Genomic DNA, 15312 nt, shown 5'->3' with positions numbered 1-15312 from the left:
GTGCAGAGCACTGTACTAAGCGCTTGGGAAGTCCAAGTTGGCAACATATAGAGACGGTCCCTACCCCACAGCGGGCTCACAGTCTAAAAAGAGAAGTGAAGTGACTTGCCCGAGGTCACCCAGCTGACAAGGGGCGGAGCCGGGATTTGAACCCACGACCTCTGACTCCAAAGCCCGGGCTCTTTCCACAGAGCCACGCCGCTTCCAGCGCTTGCTGGAATAAATTCATTCATTCATTCATTCCGTCGTACTTATTGAGCGCTTACTGTGTGCAGAGCACTGGACTGAGCGCTTGGGAAGGACAAGTTGGCAACATCTAGAGACGGTCCCTACCCGACAGCGGGCTCACAGGCTAGAAGGGGGAGACGGACAACGAAACAAAACGTATTAACAGAATAAAATAATTAGAATGCGCATGTACAAATAAAATAAATCAATAAATAGAGTGATAAATCCGTACAAACATATATCCATTTATACAGGTGCTGTGGGGAGGGGAAGGAGGTAAGGCGGAGGGGGGATGGAGACGGGGAGGAGGGGGAGAGGAACTGTTCTAAGCGCTGGGGAGGCTACAAGGTGACCAGGTTGTCTCACAGGGGGCTCGCAGTCTTCATCCCCATTTTCCAGATGAGGTAACTGAGGCCCAGAGAAGTGAAGTGACTTGCCCAAAGTCACCCAGCTGACCAGGATTTGAACCCATGACCTCTGACTCCAAAGCCCGGGCGCTTTCCACTGAGCCACGCTGATCGGTTGATTAATTCCTTCGGTCGTATTGATTGAGCGCTTCCTGTGTGCAGAGCACTGGACTAAGTGCCTGGGAATGAGGCTCAAGAGAAGCAACGTGGCTCAGGGGAAAGAGCCCGGGCTTTGGAGTCAGTGGTCATGAGTTCAAATCCTGGCTCCGCCAACTGTCAGCTGGGTGACTTTGGGCGAGTCACTTCACTTCTCTGGGCCTCAGTGACCTCATCTGTCAAATGGGGATGAAGACTGTGAGCCCCCCGTGGGACATCCTGATCACCTTGTAACCTCCCCAGTGCTTAGAACAGTGCTTGGCACATAGTAAGCGCTTAATAAATGCCATCGTTATTATTATTATTACAAATTGAGAGTGATGGTTGGGCAGACCTGCAGGGCTGGGAGAGGCGGGGCCACCCCGGAGAGAGCCAGAGAATCGGTCGATCCATCAGTGATATTTACTGAGCGCTCACCGCCTGCAGGCACTGTACTGAGCGCTCGGGAGAGTCCGCCAGAACGATCTCCCCCTCGTCCCCCTCTCCATCCCCCCATCTTACCTCCTTCCCTTCCCCACAGCACCTGTATATATGTATATATGTTTGTACAGATTTATTACTCTATTTATTTTACCTGTACATATCTATTCGATTTATTTTATTTTCTTAGTATGTTTGGTTTTGTTCTCCGTCTCCCCCTTTTAGACTGTGAGCCCGCTGTTGGGTAGGGACTGTCTCTAGATGTTGCCAACTTGGACTCCCCAAGCGCTTAGTCCAGTGCTCTGCACACAGTAAGCGCTCAATAAATACGATTGATTGATTGATCTAAACGATCTAAAAATCTAACGATCTTCTAGACTGTGAGCCCACTGTTGGGTAGGGACCGTCTCTAGATGTTGCCAACTTGGACTTCCCAAGCGCTTGGTACAGTGCTCTGCACACAGTAAGCGCTCAATGAATAATAATAATAATAATGGCATTTGTTAATCAATCAATCAATCAATCGTATTTATTTGTTAAGCGCTTACTATGTGCAAAGCACTGTTCTAAGCGATCGAATGAATCTAAACAGGCGCGTTCCCTGCCCGCAACAAGCTTACGGTCTAGACGGGCCTTTGTTTTGTTCTCCGTCTCCCCCTCCTAGACTGTGAGCCCGCTGTTGGGCAGGGACCGTCTCTAGATGTTGCCAACTTGGACTTCCCAAGCGCTCAGTACAGTGCTCCGCACACGGTAAGCGCTCAATAAATCCGATTGAATGAATGAATAAGAGAACAGGACGTCATTCGCCGCTCCCCTTCCTCTCCCCCGGCCGGGATCGGGTTTTCAGACGGGGACGAGGACGACGAGGAGGATGAGGAGGACGAGGCCGGGCCCCCCGGGGGCTACGAGGAAGACGACGACGATGACGACGAGGAGGACGAAGACGAGGACGACGAGGACGAGGCGGGTTCGGACCCCGGGGAAGGCGAAGAGGAGGAAGTGGGCCTCTCCTACCTGATGAAAGAAGAGATTCAGGTAACGCGCAGCGTGGCGTTCTCATCCCACCTCAAATCGGTCAGTCAGTCGTATTTATTGAGCGCTTCCCGTGTGCAGAGCACTGCACTAAGCGCTGGCGAGAGCGCGGTACAACAATAAGCTCTGCCCACCGCGAGCTTACCGTCTAGCGGGGGAAGACGGGCGTGAATAGAAATAAATGAATGAATTCACCCCTTCTAGCCCGCGAGCCCACTGTTGGGTAGGGACCGCCCCTATGTGTTGCCAACTTGGACTTCCCAAGCGCTTAGTCCAGTGCTCTGCACACAGGAAGCGCTCAATAAATACGATTGATTGATTGATGGACTCCAAAGCCCAGGCTCTTCTGAGCCATGCTGCTTCTCTAAGCATTTGTTAAGCACTCACTATGTGCAGAGCACTGTTCTAAGCGCTGGGGGGGATACAGGGTGATCAAGCTGTCCCACGGGGGGCTCACAGTCCTAATCCCCATTTTACAGATGAGTTCACTGAGGCTCAGAGAAGTGGAGCGACTAGCCCAAAGTCACACAGCAGGCGTGGCGGAGTCGGGATTCGAACCCATGCCTTCTGACTCCAAAGCCCGGGCTCTTTCCACTGAGCCACGCTGCTTCCAGCGTGAAGATGAATATAATAATAATGATAGCATTTATTAAGCGCTTACTATGTGCCAAGCACCGTTCTAAGCGCTGGGGAGGTTACAAGGTGATCAGGTTGTCCTACGGGGGGCTCACAGTCCTCATCCCCATTTAACAGATGAGGTCACTGAGGCACAGAGAAGTGAAGTGACTTGCCCAAAGTCACACAGCAGACGTGGCGGAGTCGGGATTCAAACCCATGCCCTCCGACTCCAAAGCCCGGGCTCTTTCCACTGAGCCACGCTGCTTCCAGCGTGAAGATGAATATAATAATAATAATAATGATAGCATTTATTAAGCACTTGCTATGTGCAAAGCACCATTCTAAGCGCTGGGGAGTTTACAAGGTGATCAGGTTGTCCCACGGGGGGCTCACAGTCTCCATCCCCATTTTACAGATGAGTTCACTGAGGCTCAGAGAAGTGAAGCGACTTGCCCAAAGTCACACAGCAGGCGTGGCGGAGTCGGGATTCGAACCCATGCCTTCTGACTCCAAAGCCCGGGCTCTTTCCACTGAGCCACGCTGCTTCCAGCGTGAAGATGAATATAATAATAATAATAATGATAGCATTTATTAAGCGCTTACTATGTGTCAAGCACCGTTCTAAGTGCTGGGGAGGTTACAAGGTGATCAGGGTGTCCCATGGGGGGGGCTCACAGTCTCAATCCCCATTTTACAGATGAGGTAACTGAGGCCCAGAGAAGTGAAGCGACTTGCCCAAAGTCACACAGCAGACGTGGCAGAGTTGGGATTCAAACCCATGCCCTCTGACTCCAAAGCCCGGGCTCTTTCCACTGAGCCACGCTGCTTCCAGCGTGAAGATGAATATAATAATAATAATAATGATAGCATTTATTAAGCGCTTACTACGTGCCAAGCACCGTTCTAAGTGCTGGGGCGGTTACAAGGTGATCAGGGTGTCCCATGGGGGGGCTCACAGTCTTCATCCCCATTTAACAGATGAGGTAACTGAGGCCCAGAGAAGTGAAGTGACTTGCCCAAAGTCACACAGCTGGCACGTGGCGGAGCCGGGATTTGAACCCATGCCCTCTGACTCCAAAGCCCGGGCTCTTTCCACTGAGCCACGCTGCTTCCAGCGTGAAGATGAATATAATAAAAATAATAATGATAGCATTTATTAAGCGCTTACTATGTGCCAAACACTGTTCTAAGCGCTGGGGAGGTTACAAGGTGATCAGGTTGTCCCACGGGGGGCTCACAGTCTCAATCCCCATTTTCCAGATGAGGTAACAGAGGCCCAGAGAAGTGAAGTGACTTGCCCAAAGTCACACAGCTGACACGTGGTGGAGCCGGGATTTGAACCCATGACTTCTGACTCCAAAGCCCCGGCTCTTTCCACTGAGCCATGGTGGGGGGGTGAAGAAGGGGAGCGGGGTGGGGCGATGCGGAATAGAGCGGGAGAAGAGGAACAAACGGAGGGATCGGGGAAGGCTTTGGGTCCGGGGGGAGTCGTCGTCGGTCGGATTTGAGGGCGTGCCGGGACGTGGGCGAGAGGTCGGCGGCGAGGGGGACGAGATCGGGGTAAACCGAGGAAGCTGGCGACTAGAGGGGAGAAATGAGAAGCAGCGTGGCTCAGTGGAAAGAGCCCGGGCTTTGGAGTCAGAGGTCATGGGTTCAAATCCCGGCTCCGCCAATTGTCAGCTGGGTGACCTTGGGTAAGTCACTTCACTTCTCCGGGCCTCAGATCCCTCATCTGTAAAATGGGGATGAAGACTGTGAGCCCCCCTGGGACTACCTGATCACCTTGGAACCTCCCCGGCGCTTTGAACAGGGCTTGGCACATAGTAAGCGCTTAATAAATGCCATTATTAAATGTGCCCGCTGAGTTGGGGTGGGAGAGTAGCCAGGTGAGGTGGGAGGTGGGCAAGGGGATTGACGGCTTTAATCCTGGAGAAGCAGCGTGGCTCAGTGGGAAGAGCCCGGGCTTTGGCGTCAGAGGTCATGGGTTCAAATCCCGGCTCTGCCAACTGTCAGCTGGGTGACTTTGGGCAAGTCACTTCACTTCTCTGGGCCTCAGTTCCCTCATCTGGAAAATGGGGATGAAGGCTGGGAGCGCCCCGTGGGACAACCTGATCACCTTGGAAACTCCCCAGCGCTTAGAACAGTGCTTGGCACATAGTAAGCGCTTAATAAACGCCATTATTATAGCCAAGGGTGAGGAGTATCTGATGCGGAGGTAGATGGGCAACCCCTGGAGGATCTCTTCCACTTCCTGCTGGAATGATCTTTGCACATAGTAAGCGCTTAATAAATGCCATTATTATTATTATTATTATTATTATTAATTAAGCGCTTACTATGTGCCAGGCACTGCACTGAGCCTGGGGATAGATATGCGGTAATCGCGTTGGACCCAATCCCTGCCCCGCGTGGGGCTCGCGGTCTTCACCCCCATTTTCCAGGTGAGGGAACTGAGGCCCAGAGAAGCGAAGTGACTCGCCCAGAGTCGCGCAGCACACAATAATAATAATAATAATAATAATAATGGCATTTATTAACACAAGGGGCGGATTAGAACCCGGATCCTTCCGCCTCGCAGGCCCGGGCTCTTTCCAGTCAGTCAGTCAATCAATCAATCGTATTTATCGAGCGCTTACTGTGTGCAGAGCACTGTACTAAGCGCTTGGGAAGTACAGGTTGGCAACATATAGAGACCAACAGGAACGCTGAAGACCGAGGGCAGGGCGTTGGCTCCGGGCCTCAATTTCCTCGTCTCTAAAATGGGGATTCAGTGGCCGTTCTCCGAGCTCGCTCAGTCGTGGAGTTTAAGAGCTTACTGGGGGTGCCAAGCACTGTACTAAGCGCCAGGGTAGAGGAAAGTCAGACACGGGCCCTGCCCCACATGGGGCTCACAGACCAGAGGAGGGGGAGAATCCCCACCTTCCAGATGGGGACACGGAGGTCTGCAGCAGGCGAGTGGCGGAGGCAGGATTAGAACCCAGGTCTTTCCGCTTCCCGGTCCCGTGCTGCCTCTCTAGGCCAACTTGGACTTCCCAAGCGCTTAGTCCAGTGCTCTGCACACAGTAAGCGCTCAATAATACGACTGAATGAGTGAATGAACTAGGCCGTGCTCGATTGGCGTAGAAGTGGTGGTGGGGCTAGAGTCCGGGGAGAATGAGAAACCCGGCGGGATGTGTGGCCTAGTGGATAGAGTCAGAGGACCCATCCCGGCTCCACCGGGTGACCTTGGGCGAGTCACTGCCCTTCTCTGGGCCTCAGTTTCCTCATCTGGAAAATGGGGATGAAGACTGTGAGCCCCCCCGCGGGACAGAGGCTGTCAGAAGAAGCAGCGTGGCTCAGTGGAAAGAGCCCGGGCTTTGGAGTCAGAGGTCGTGGGTTCAAATCCCGGCTCCGCCAACTGTCAGCTGGGTGACCTTGGGCGAGTCACTTCCCTTCTCTGGGCCTCAGTTCCCTCGTCTGTCAAATGGGGATGAAGACTGGGAGGCCCCCCCGGGACAGAGGCTGTCAGATGAAGGAGCGTGGCTCAGTGGAAAGAGCCCGGGCTTTGGAGTCAGAGGTCGTGGGTTCAAATCCCGGCTCCGCCAACTGTCAGCTGGGTGAGTTTGGGCGAGTCACTTCACTTCTCTGGGCCTCAGTTCCCTCGTCTGTCAAATGGGGATGAAGACTGGGAGCCCCCCCCGGGACAGAGGCTGTCAGATGAAAGAGCGTGGCTCAGTGGAAAGAGCCCGGGCTTTGGAGTCAGAGGTCATGGGTTCAAATCCCAGCTCCACCACGTGCCAGCTGTGTGACTTTGGGCAAGTCACTTCACTTCTCTGGGCCTCTGTTACCTCATCTGTAAAATGGGGATTGAGACTGTGAGCCCCCCGTGGGACAACCTGATCACCTTGTAACCTCCCTGGCGCTTAGAACAGTGCTTTGCACATAGTAAGCGCTTAATAAATGCCATTATTATTATTATTATTATTATTATTATCATTCATTCATTCAATTCAACTGTATTTATTGAGTGCTCACCGTGCGCAAAGCACTATTGTACTAAGCACCCCACCCAATCACTAGTATCTACCCCAATCAATCAATCGTATTTATTGAGCGCTTACTGTGTGCAGAGCACTGTACTAAGCGCTTGGGAAGTCCAAGTTGGCAACATATAGAGACAGTCCCTACCCAACAGTGGGTTCACAGTCTAAAAGACCCCAAAGCTTAGTACAGTGCCTGGTGTGAGCCCATTGTTGGGTAGGGACCGTCTCTAGATGTTGCCAACTTGTACTTCCCAAGCGCTTAGTACAGTGCTCTGCACACGGTAAGCGCTCAATAAATACGATTGAATGAATGAATTATGATTATAAGGCGGGGCTGGAGTGCTGGACTTTGGGAAGGAGCTTCTTGGGAAATGGCTGATTTCTCCAGCCCGCTCCGAGCGCTCAGTAGCTCTCGGAGGGAAGACGTCTCCTCCCGGGTCGTGGCCCCGGGAGGCGATTTGGAAAATCCAGGCCGGCGGGGTCCGGAATCCGTCGACCTAATTATTTTTAGGTGAAACCAAACCTCAGAAATGTCGCGAGCCTGGCATGAGCTCCCCGCCCCTGAAGCCCCTCCAACTGTGTCACTGAACCGACGTTCATTCATTCACTCATTCATTCATTCAATCGTATTTATTGAGCGCTTACTGTGTGCAGAGCACTGGACTAAGCGCTTGGGAAGTCCAAGTTGGCAACATCTAGAGACGGTCCCTACCCAACAGCGGGCTCACAGGCTAGAAGGGGGAGACAGAGAACAAAACAAAACATATTAACCAAATAAAATCAATAGAATAAATATGTACAAGTAAAATAGAGTAATAAATCTGTACAAACATACATACATACATATATATATATATATATATATATATATATATATATATATATATACATTCATTCATTCAATCGTATTTATTGAGCGCTTACTGTGTGCAGAGCACTGGACTAAGCGCTTGGGAAGTCCAAGTTAGCAACATATAGAGACGGTCTCTACCCAACAAACATACATATATATATATATATATATATATATATATACATTCATTCATTCATTCAATCGTATTTATTGAGCACTTACTGTGTGCAGAGCACTGGACTAAGCGCTTGGGAAGTCCAAGTTGGCAATATGCAGAGACGGTCCCTGCCCAACAGCAGGCTCACAGTCTAGAAGGGGGAGACAGACAACAAAGCAAAACATATTAACCAAATAAAATCAATAGAATAAATATGTACAAGTAAAATAGAGTAATAAATATGTAAAAACGTACATACATATATATATACATTCATTCATTCAATCGTATTTATTGAGCGCTTACTGTGTGCAGAGCACTGTACTAAGCACTTGGGAAGTCCAAGTTGGCAACATATAGAGACGGTCTCTACCCAACAAACATACATATATATATATATATATATATATATATATATATATATATATATATATATTCATTCATTCATTTAATCGTATTTATTGAGCGCATACTGTGTTCAGAGCACTGTACTAAGCACTTGGGAAGTACAAGTTGGCAACATATAGAGACGGTCCCTACCCACTGACCTAAGCGCTGGGGAGGATACCAGGTGATCAGGTTGTCCCACGGCCAGGGACTCCCAGCCTTCATCCCCATTTTCCAGATGAGGTCACTGAGGCCCAGAGACGTGAAGTGACTTGCCCAAAGTCGCCCAGCTGACGATCGATCGGCGGAGCCGGGATTCGAACCCACGCCCTCTGACTCCAAAGCCCGGGCTCTTCCCCCTGAGCCCAGATAGAAGTTAAAGATACAAGCGCGTAAATCCGTTAGAAGCCCGGCCTCACCCTGCCCCTCCGCATTTTCAGGATGAAGAAGACGACGACGATTACGTTGAAGAAGGAGGAGAAGAGGAGGAGGAGGAAGGTAAGTGAGGCCCGTATTTACGTCTTGGGGGTGGGGGGGGTGGCTACTTATATCGAAGAGGGGTCCATTTTTGTTCCGTGATACTGTTTTAAGCGCCTACTACGCACCAGGTGCTGTTCTAAACGTTGAGCAGGTTGGTTACTCCCCCTCTCCTCTCCCCCTCGTCCCCCTCTCCATCCCCCCCATCTTACCTCCTTCCCCTCCCCACAGCACCTGGATATATGGATATATGTTTGTACAGATTTATTACTCTATTTATTTATTTTACTTGTCCATATCTATTCTATTTATTTTATTTTGTTAGTATGTTTGGTTTTGTTGTCCGTCTCCCCCTTCTAGACTGTGAGCCCACTGTTGGGTAGGGACTGTCTCCATATGTTGCCAACTTGGACTTCCCAAGCGCTTAGTCCAGTGCTCTGCACACAGTGAGCGCTCAATAAATACGATCGATTGATTGATTGGTTACGGTCCCTGCACACGGGGCTCACACTCTTCATCCCCATTTGACAGATGAGGTCACCGAGGGCCCGAGAAGCGACGTGACTGGCCCACGGTCACACTGCAGACCAGCGGCGGAGGCGGGATTCGAACTCGGGTCCTCCGGATTCCCAGGCCCGGGCTGTAGCCACTAGGCCACCCTGCTTCTCAATCAATCAATCATTCATTCATTCATTCGTATTTATTGAGCGCTTACTGTGTGCAGAGCACTGGACTAAGCGCTTGGGAAGTACAAGTTGGCAACATCTAGAGACGGTCCCTACCCAACAATGGGCTCACAGTCTAGAAGGGGGAGACAGACGACAGAACAAAACATATAAACCAAATAAAATGCATTAATTCATTCAATCATTTATTGAACGCTTACTGTGTGCAGAGCACTGTACTAAGCGCTTGGGAAGGACAAGTTGGCAATATATAGTGAAGTGACTTGCCCTACCCAACAGTGGGCTCACAGTCTAGAAGGGGGAGACAGAGATCAAAACAAAACATATTAACAAAATAAAATAAACAGAATAAATATGTACAAGTAAAATAAATGGAGTAATGATTCTAGACTGTCTAGAAGGGAGAATCAATTGTATTTATTGAGCGCTTACTGTGTGCAGAGCACTGGACTAAGCGCTTGGGAAGGACAAGTTGGCAACATACAGTGAAGTGACTTGCCCTACCCAACAATGGGCTCACAGTCTAGAAGGGGGAGACAGAGATCAAAACAAAACATATTAACAAAAGAAAATAAATAGAATAAATAGGTACAAATAAAATAAATAGAGTAATGATTCTAGACTGTCTAGAAGGGGGAATCAATCGTATTTATTGAGCGCTTACTGTGTGCAGAGCGCTGTACTAAGCGCTTGGGAAGTACAAGTTGGCAACATAGAGTCACCCACTCTATCTCTTTAAAGGGTCTAGTACACAGTTTGGGTGGGAAGCAACATGCCCCAGTGGGAAAAACCCAGGTCCGGGAGCCAGAGGACCTGGGTTCTAATTCTAACCCTGCCTGCCGTGTGGCATTGGGCGAGCCGCTTCTCTTCTCCGGGCCTCAGTTTTGTCAACTTCCGAAGGGGGATTCAGTCCCTGCTCTCTCTCCGCTTAGACTGTGGGCTCCGTGTGGGACAGGGACGGAGCCCCACCTGATGAATTTGAATAATGATAATAATAATAGTGGTATTTGTTAAGCGCTTACTACGTAAATAAATAAAATAAATCATGGCATTTATTAAGCGCTTACTGTGTAAATAAATAATGGCATTAATTAAGCGCTTACTATGTGCAAAGCACCGTTCTAAGCGCTAGGGAGGTTACAAGGTGATCAGGTTGTCCCCCCGGGGGGCTCACAGTCTTCATCCCCATTTTACAACCCGATTACCTGATGTCTATCCCGGCGCTTAGGAAAGAAAAAATAAATAAATAGAATAAATAAATAAAATAATGGCACTTGTTAAGCGCTTACTATGTGCCGAGCACTGTTCTAAGCGCTGGGAGGGGATACAAGGTAATCAGGTTGTCCCACGTGGGGCTCCCAGTCTTCATCCCCATTTTCCAGATGAGGTCACTGAGGCCCAGAGAAGTGAAGTCACGTGCCCAAAGTCACCCAGCTGACAGTTGGAGGGGCCGGGATAATAATAATAATAATAATAATTGCATTTGTTAAGCGCTTACTATGTGCAAAGCACTGTTCTAAGCACTGGGGAGGTTACAAGGTGATCAGGTTGTCCCCCGGGGGGCTCGCAGTCTTCATCCACAGTCTTCATCCCCATTTTACAGATGAGGGAACTGAGGCCCAGAGAATAATAATAATGATGATGGCATTTGTTAAGCGCTTACTAAGTGCAAAGCACTGTTCTAAGCGCTGGGGAGGTTACAAGGCGATCAGGTTGTCCCACAGTGGGCTCACGGTCTTCATCCCCATTTTACAGATGAGGGCACTGAGGCCCAGAGAAGTGAAGTGACTTGCCCAAAGTCACAATAATAATAATGATGATGGCATTTATTAAGCGCTTACTATGTGCAAAGCACCGTTCTAAGCGCTGGGGAGGTTACAGGGTGATCAGGTTGTCCCCCCGGGGGGCTCCCAGTCTCCACCCCCGTTTTACAGATGAGGTCACTGAGGCCCAGAGAAGTGAAGTGACTTGCCCAAAGTCACAATAATAATAATAATGACGGCATTTATTAAGCGCTTACCATGTGCAAAGCACCATTCTAAGCGCTGGGGAGGTTACAGGGCGATCAGGTTGTCCCACGGGGGGGGGGGCTCCCAGTCTTCACCCCCGTTTTACAGATGAGGGAACTGAGGCCCAGAGAAGTGAAGTGGCTCGCCCAAGGTCACACGGCGGAGCGGGGATTTGACCCCATGACCCCTGACTCCAAAGCCCGGGCTCTTTCCACTGAGCCACGCTGCTTAAGCGTGTCCTCTCCCTGACTTTCCCATCTCTGTTGACGGCACTACCATCCTTCCCGTCTCACAAGCCCGCAACCTTGGTGTCATCCTCGACTCCGCTCTCTCATTCACGCCTCACATCCAAGCCGTCACCAAAACCTGCCGGTCTCAGCTCCGCAACATTGCCAAGATCCGCCCTTTCCTCTCCATCCAAACCGCTACCCTGCTAATTCAAGCTCTCCTCCTATCCCGTCTGGACTACTGCACTAGCCTTCTCTCTGATCTCCCATCCTCGTGTCTCTCTCCACTTCAATCCATACTTCATGCTGCTGCCCGGATTATCTTTGTCCAGAAACGCTCTGGACATATCACTCCCCTCCTCAAAAACCTCCAATGGCTACCGATCAATCTGCGCATCAGGCAGAAACTCCTCACCCTGGGCTTCAAGGCTGTCCATCCCCTCGCCCCCTCCTACCTCACCTCCCTTCTCTCCTTCTCCAGCCCAGCCCGCACCCTCCGCTCCTCCACCACTAATCTCCTCACTGTACCTCGCTCTCGCCTGTCCCGCCATCGACCCCCGGCCCACGTCATCCCCCGGGCCTGGAATGCCCCCAATCCCTCTGCCCATCCGCCAAGCTCGCTCTCTTCCTCCCTTCAAGGCCCTGCTGAGAGCTCACCTCCTCCAGGAGGCCTTCCCAGATTGAGCCCCTTCTTTCCTCTCCCCCTCGTCCCCCTCTCCATCCCCCCGCCTTACCGCCTTCCCCTCCCCACAGCACCTGTATATATGTATATATGGTTGTACATATTTATTACTCTGTTTATTTATTTATTTATTTATTTTACTTGTACATTTCTATCCTACTTATTTTATTTTGTTGGTATGTTTGGTTCTGTTCTCTGTCTCCCCCTTTTAGACTGTGAGCCCACTATCGGGTAGGGACTGTCTCTATGTGATGCCAATTTGTACTTCCCAAGCGCTTAGTACAGTGCTCTGCACATAGTAAGTGCTCAATAAATACGATTGATTGATTGATTGATTGATTAAGCGCTTAGCCCCGTGCTCCGCGCACAGTGAGTGCTCAATAAATACGATCGACTGATTCTCTAATCCCGCCCCTGCTTTTTTTTTTTCCCCTGCCCCGCAGAAGAGGAGGCCACCCGGGGGGAGAAGCGAAAACGGGACGCCGCCGACGAGGGCGAGGAGGAGGACGACTGACCCAGGCCGGGAAAACGCCCCTTCCCCCCGACCCCCCCCCCCCCCCATCCCGCCGCCGGATTTGCAACCGAGCGAGTGGGGCCCCGTCCGTGTGTCCCCTCCGTGTCCCCCCCCCAGGTGACCCTCCGGGAAGAGAACCGGGAACTTTTATAGGAAAGCGTGGTTTAACTATTTTTGCCTTTTTATCATTCCAGACGAGACTTAACTAGCCCCTTGTAGCCGTCCCTAGCAGTAGGTAGAGCAGACTTCCGCCCCATCGCAGCCTGGCCGCATTTTCTCCCGCCCTCCCAGTCAGCGGTCTAGAGCGGCCCGCCTCATTCCTCCTAAGGCCTCCCAAGTTATTTATAAAAGCGATGGCACTTGCAGACACTTTAAGCCCGGGAAGACACTGTACCTCTCCCTCACCCTCCCTCCCTCTCTCTCTCTCCGTCTCGGATGAAGAGTCGGTTTATCGCATTCAAACCCCGGCGGGGTGGGGACGGCTCGCGGAGCGGCGGCGAGAAGCTGTCTTCAGCAATAAGAAATCCCGGGTCTTTCCCCGGAGCGGCTCCTCCGTCTTTTCCGTTTTAAATTCTCCCCCCGAGGGACAGCTCACCTCCACCAATTCCCGAAACCATTTGGCGGCCGGGTTCGCTCCTCGCCCGGGCCCCCGAAAAGCTGCCCATTTTGAGGTAGCGGCTCTCGTCTCTTCCGTCACCCTCCTCTCGATGAGGAGAGGTCTCGAACGACGCGGCCTTAGGAAAGACCCTCGCCCTCGGGGACTCCTCCCGGCCCCCCAAATCTTCACGCAACCGACCCCCCGGGGCTCTCCCAATTAACGATCGATCGATCGGAAAGGAGCCAGAACCGGGGAAGGGCAGGGCTTCCCCCCAACACTCTTCTCCCCCCCCAGAAACTCCCCACCCCCATGAAATCCCTCAATCACGTTCAGACGCTGCAGACGGAAGCTTTGCAAAGCCCCGAAAAGAGGGGGGGAAAAACAAAAAAAGAAAGAAAAATCCAGACTAGAGCCGCGGCTCGGGAAGCATCCGAATGGAATGTTTCAGGTGGTTGGCAAAAATATCTCGGAAACTCGACGGAGTGTACGAAAAGAGTTTTTTTAATAACAGGAAAAAAAAAACACAAAAACAAACCGGCATCCGTGATAATAATAATTAAAAAAAAAAAAAGAAAAGTATTTGGGGAAACCGTTGGCAACAGTGAATGTGTGTCTGCGTGTGTGTGCACTCATCTATTGTAAGACACCCCCCCACCCCCCTTTTTTCTTTTTAAATAAGTTTAGGCCAGTGCACATCATATACTTTTCGTCATGGAGGCTCGATATTCAAAGCAGTTGCTTTTTAGTCTCTTTACTAGCTCAAGGAATTTTCTGGAAGTTGGCTTGGCGCCTTTGTAGGGTTTTTGAAACCGAGGTTTTCCCCCCAACCGCGCCAGCGATCCGTCCCCGGCCGAAAGTAAGACGCGCTCACCTTTCCCATTCCCACGCCCGTTCGGACGACCGGAGAGAGATCGTCTGTTGGTTCCTTTTTCTTCAGCCCGAAATGTCGCCATTTCTAGGAACTTGGGTCTCCGTAGTAGCAACACACCTAGGGAGTTTTAAGTGGGGTGAAAACTTGGGAAAAAAAACGAAAGAAATACGTATCTGGCAGAGGAAAACCCGACTCTTGTTTTGGAAGACCTTTCCGAAATTCTCCCAATCCCGTTTTTGACCACGGAAACGTCGGGCGTCAGCCACTGAGAGCCCCAAACTTCACTGAATTTAAAAAATCATCATGAAAGCCTAATCATCCAATTGTTTGGTTCTCGGTATTTATGCCCAATCACCTTATGCGGTCAAAAAGTAGTACCTTTTTTTTGAATTTTTTTTCTTTAACTTAACATCTAGAGCCTCCAGATAACTTTGAAATCTTTCATTTTGCTTGGCGGGGTGATCTTTTCATGCAAATACGTAAGGGTGGGTTTTATATTTTGTAGAGGTTTTTGTCCTATTTTAATGCTCTTTTTACGACAGTCTGTATATAGTGTGTTAAGTTCCTGATGAATTTCTCTCCTCTGAAAAACTTTGAAGTGATTAATTTCTCGCAACTGTGTTTTGAATAAAGCCATGACAGTGTTAAATAATAAAAGAACAGCGGCACTCGACAATTTCTAGCGGATTGTGGGGTGTTCCTTCCCTCTGTGTGCTGTAAATTTTAAATTAAAAAAGTTTTTTCAAACTGAACTGCTTCAGATAAATCGGGTTTACTGTGAGGTCGACGAGCTTCAGCGTTTGGTGTCGGTCTGTCGTACTGAGCGCTCACTGTGTGCAGAGCACTGTACTAAGCACCTGGGGAGTAGAGAAATATTTATTCCTAGAGTTTTACGCTAATGACAAAGGGGACACTTTACCATGATTTATGAGAATATTCACTGGGTGATTTTTTTTCAATTTAGCATT

The 15312-nt window shown here is 50.2% G+C and overlaps 1 protein-coding gene across 1 annotated transcript in view; it reads left to right on the top strand.

The window, feature by feature from the left end:
- ANP32E (acidic nuclear phosphoprotein 32 family member E) overlaps positions 1-12909 on the top strand; it is a 39910-nt gene extending 27001 nt beyond the window's left edge. The window contains exons 5-7 of the mRNA XM_038768641.1: positions 2059-2246; positions 8721-8778; positions 12805-12909. Coding sequence (XP_038624569.1) covers positions 2059-2246; positions 8721-8778; positions 12805-12875 — 317 coding nt within the window. The 3' untranslated portion in view covers positions 12876-12909. The remainder of the gene's footprint in view (positions 1-2058; positions 2247-8720; positions 8779-12804) is intronic.
- The last annotated feature ends 2403 nt before the right edge of the window (positions 12910-15312 follow it).

Source organism: Tachyglossus aculeatus, chromosome Y4 (assembly GCF_015852505.1).
Source record: "Tachyglossus aculeatus isolate mTacAcu1 chromosome Y4, mTacAcu1.pri, whole genome shotgun sequence".
In the NCBI taxonomy this organism is placed as follows: domain Eukaryota; kingdom Metazoa; phylum Chordata; class Mammalia; order Monotremata; family Tachyglossidae; genus Tachyglossus; species Tachyglossus aculeatus.
The sequence above is the reverse complement of the archived record's forward strand: the minus strand, read 5'-3'. Positions and strand labels throughout refer to the sequence as shown.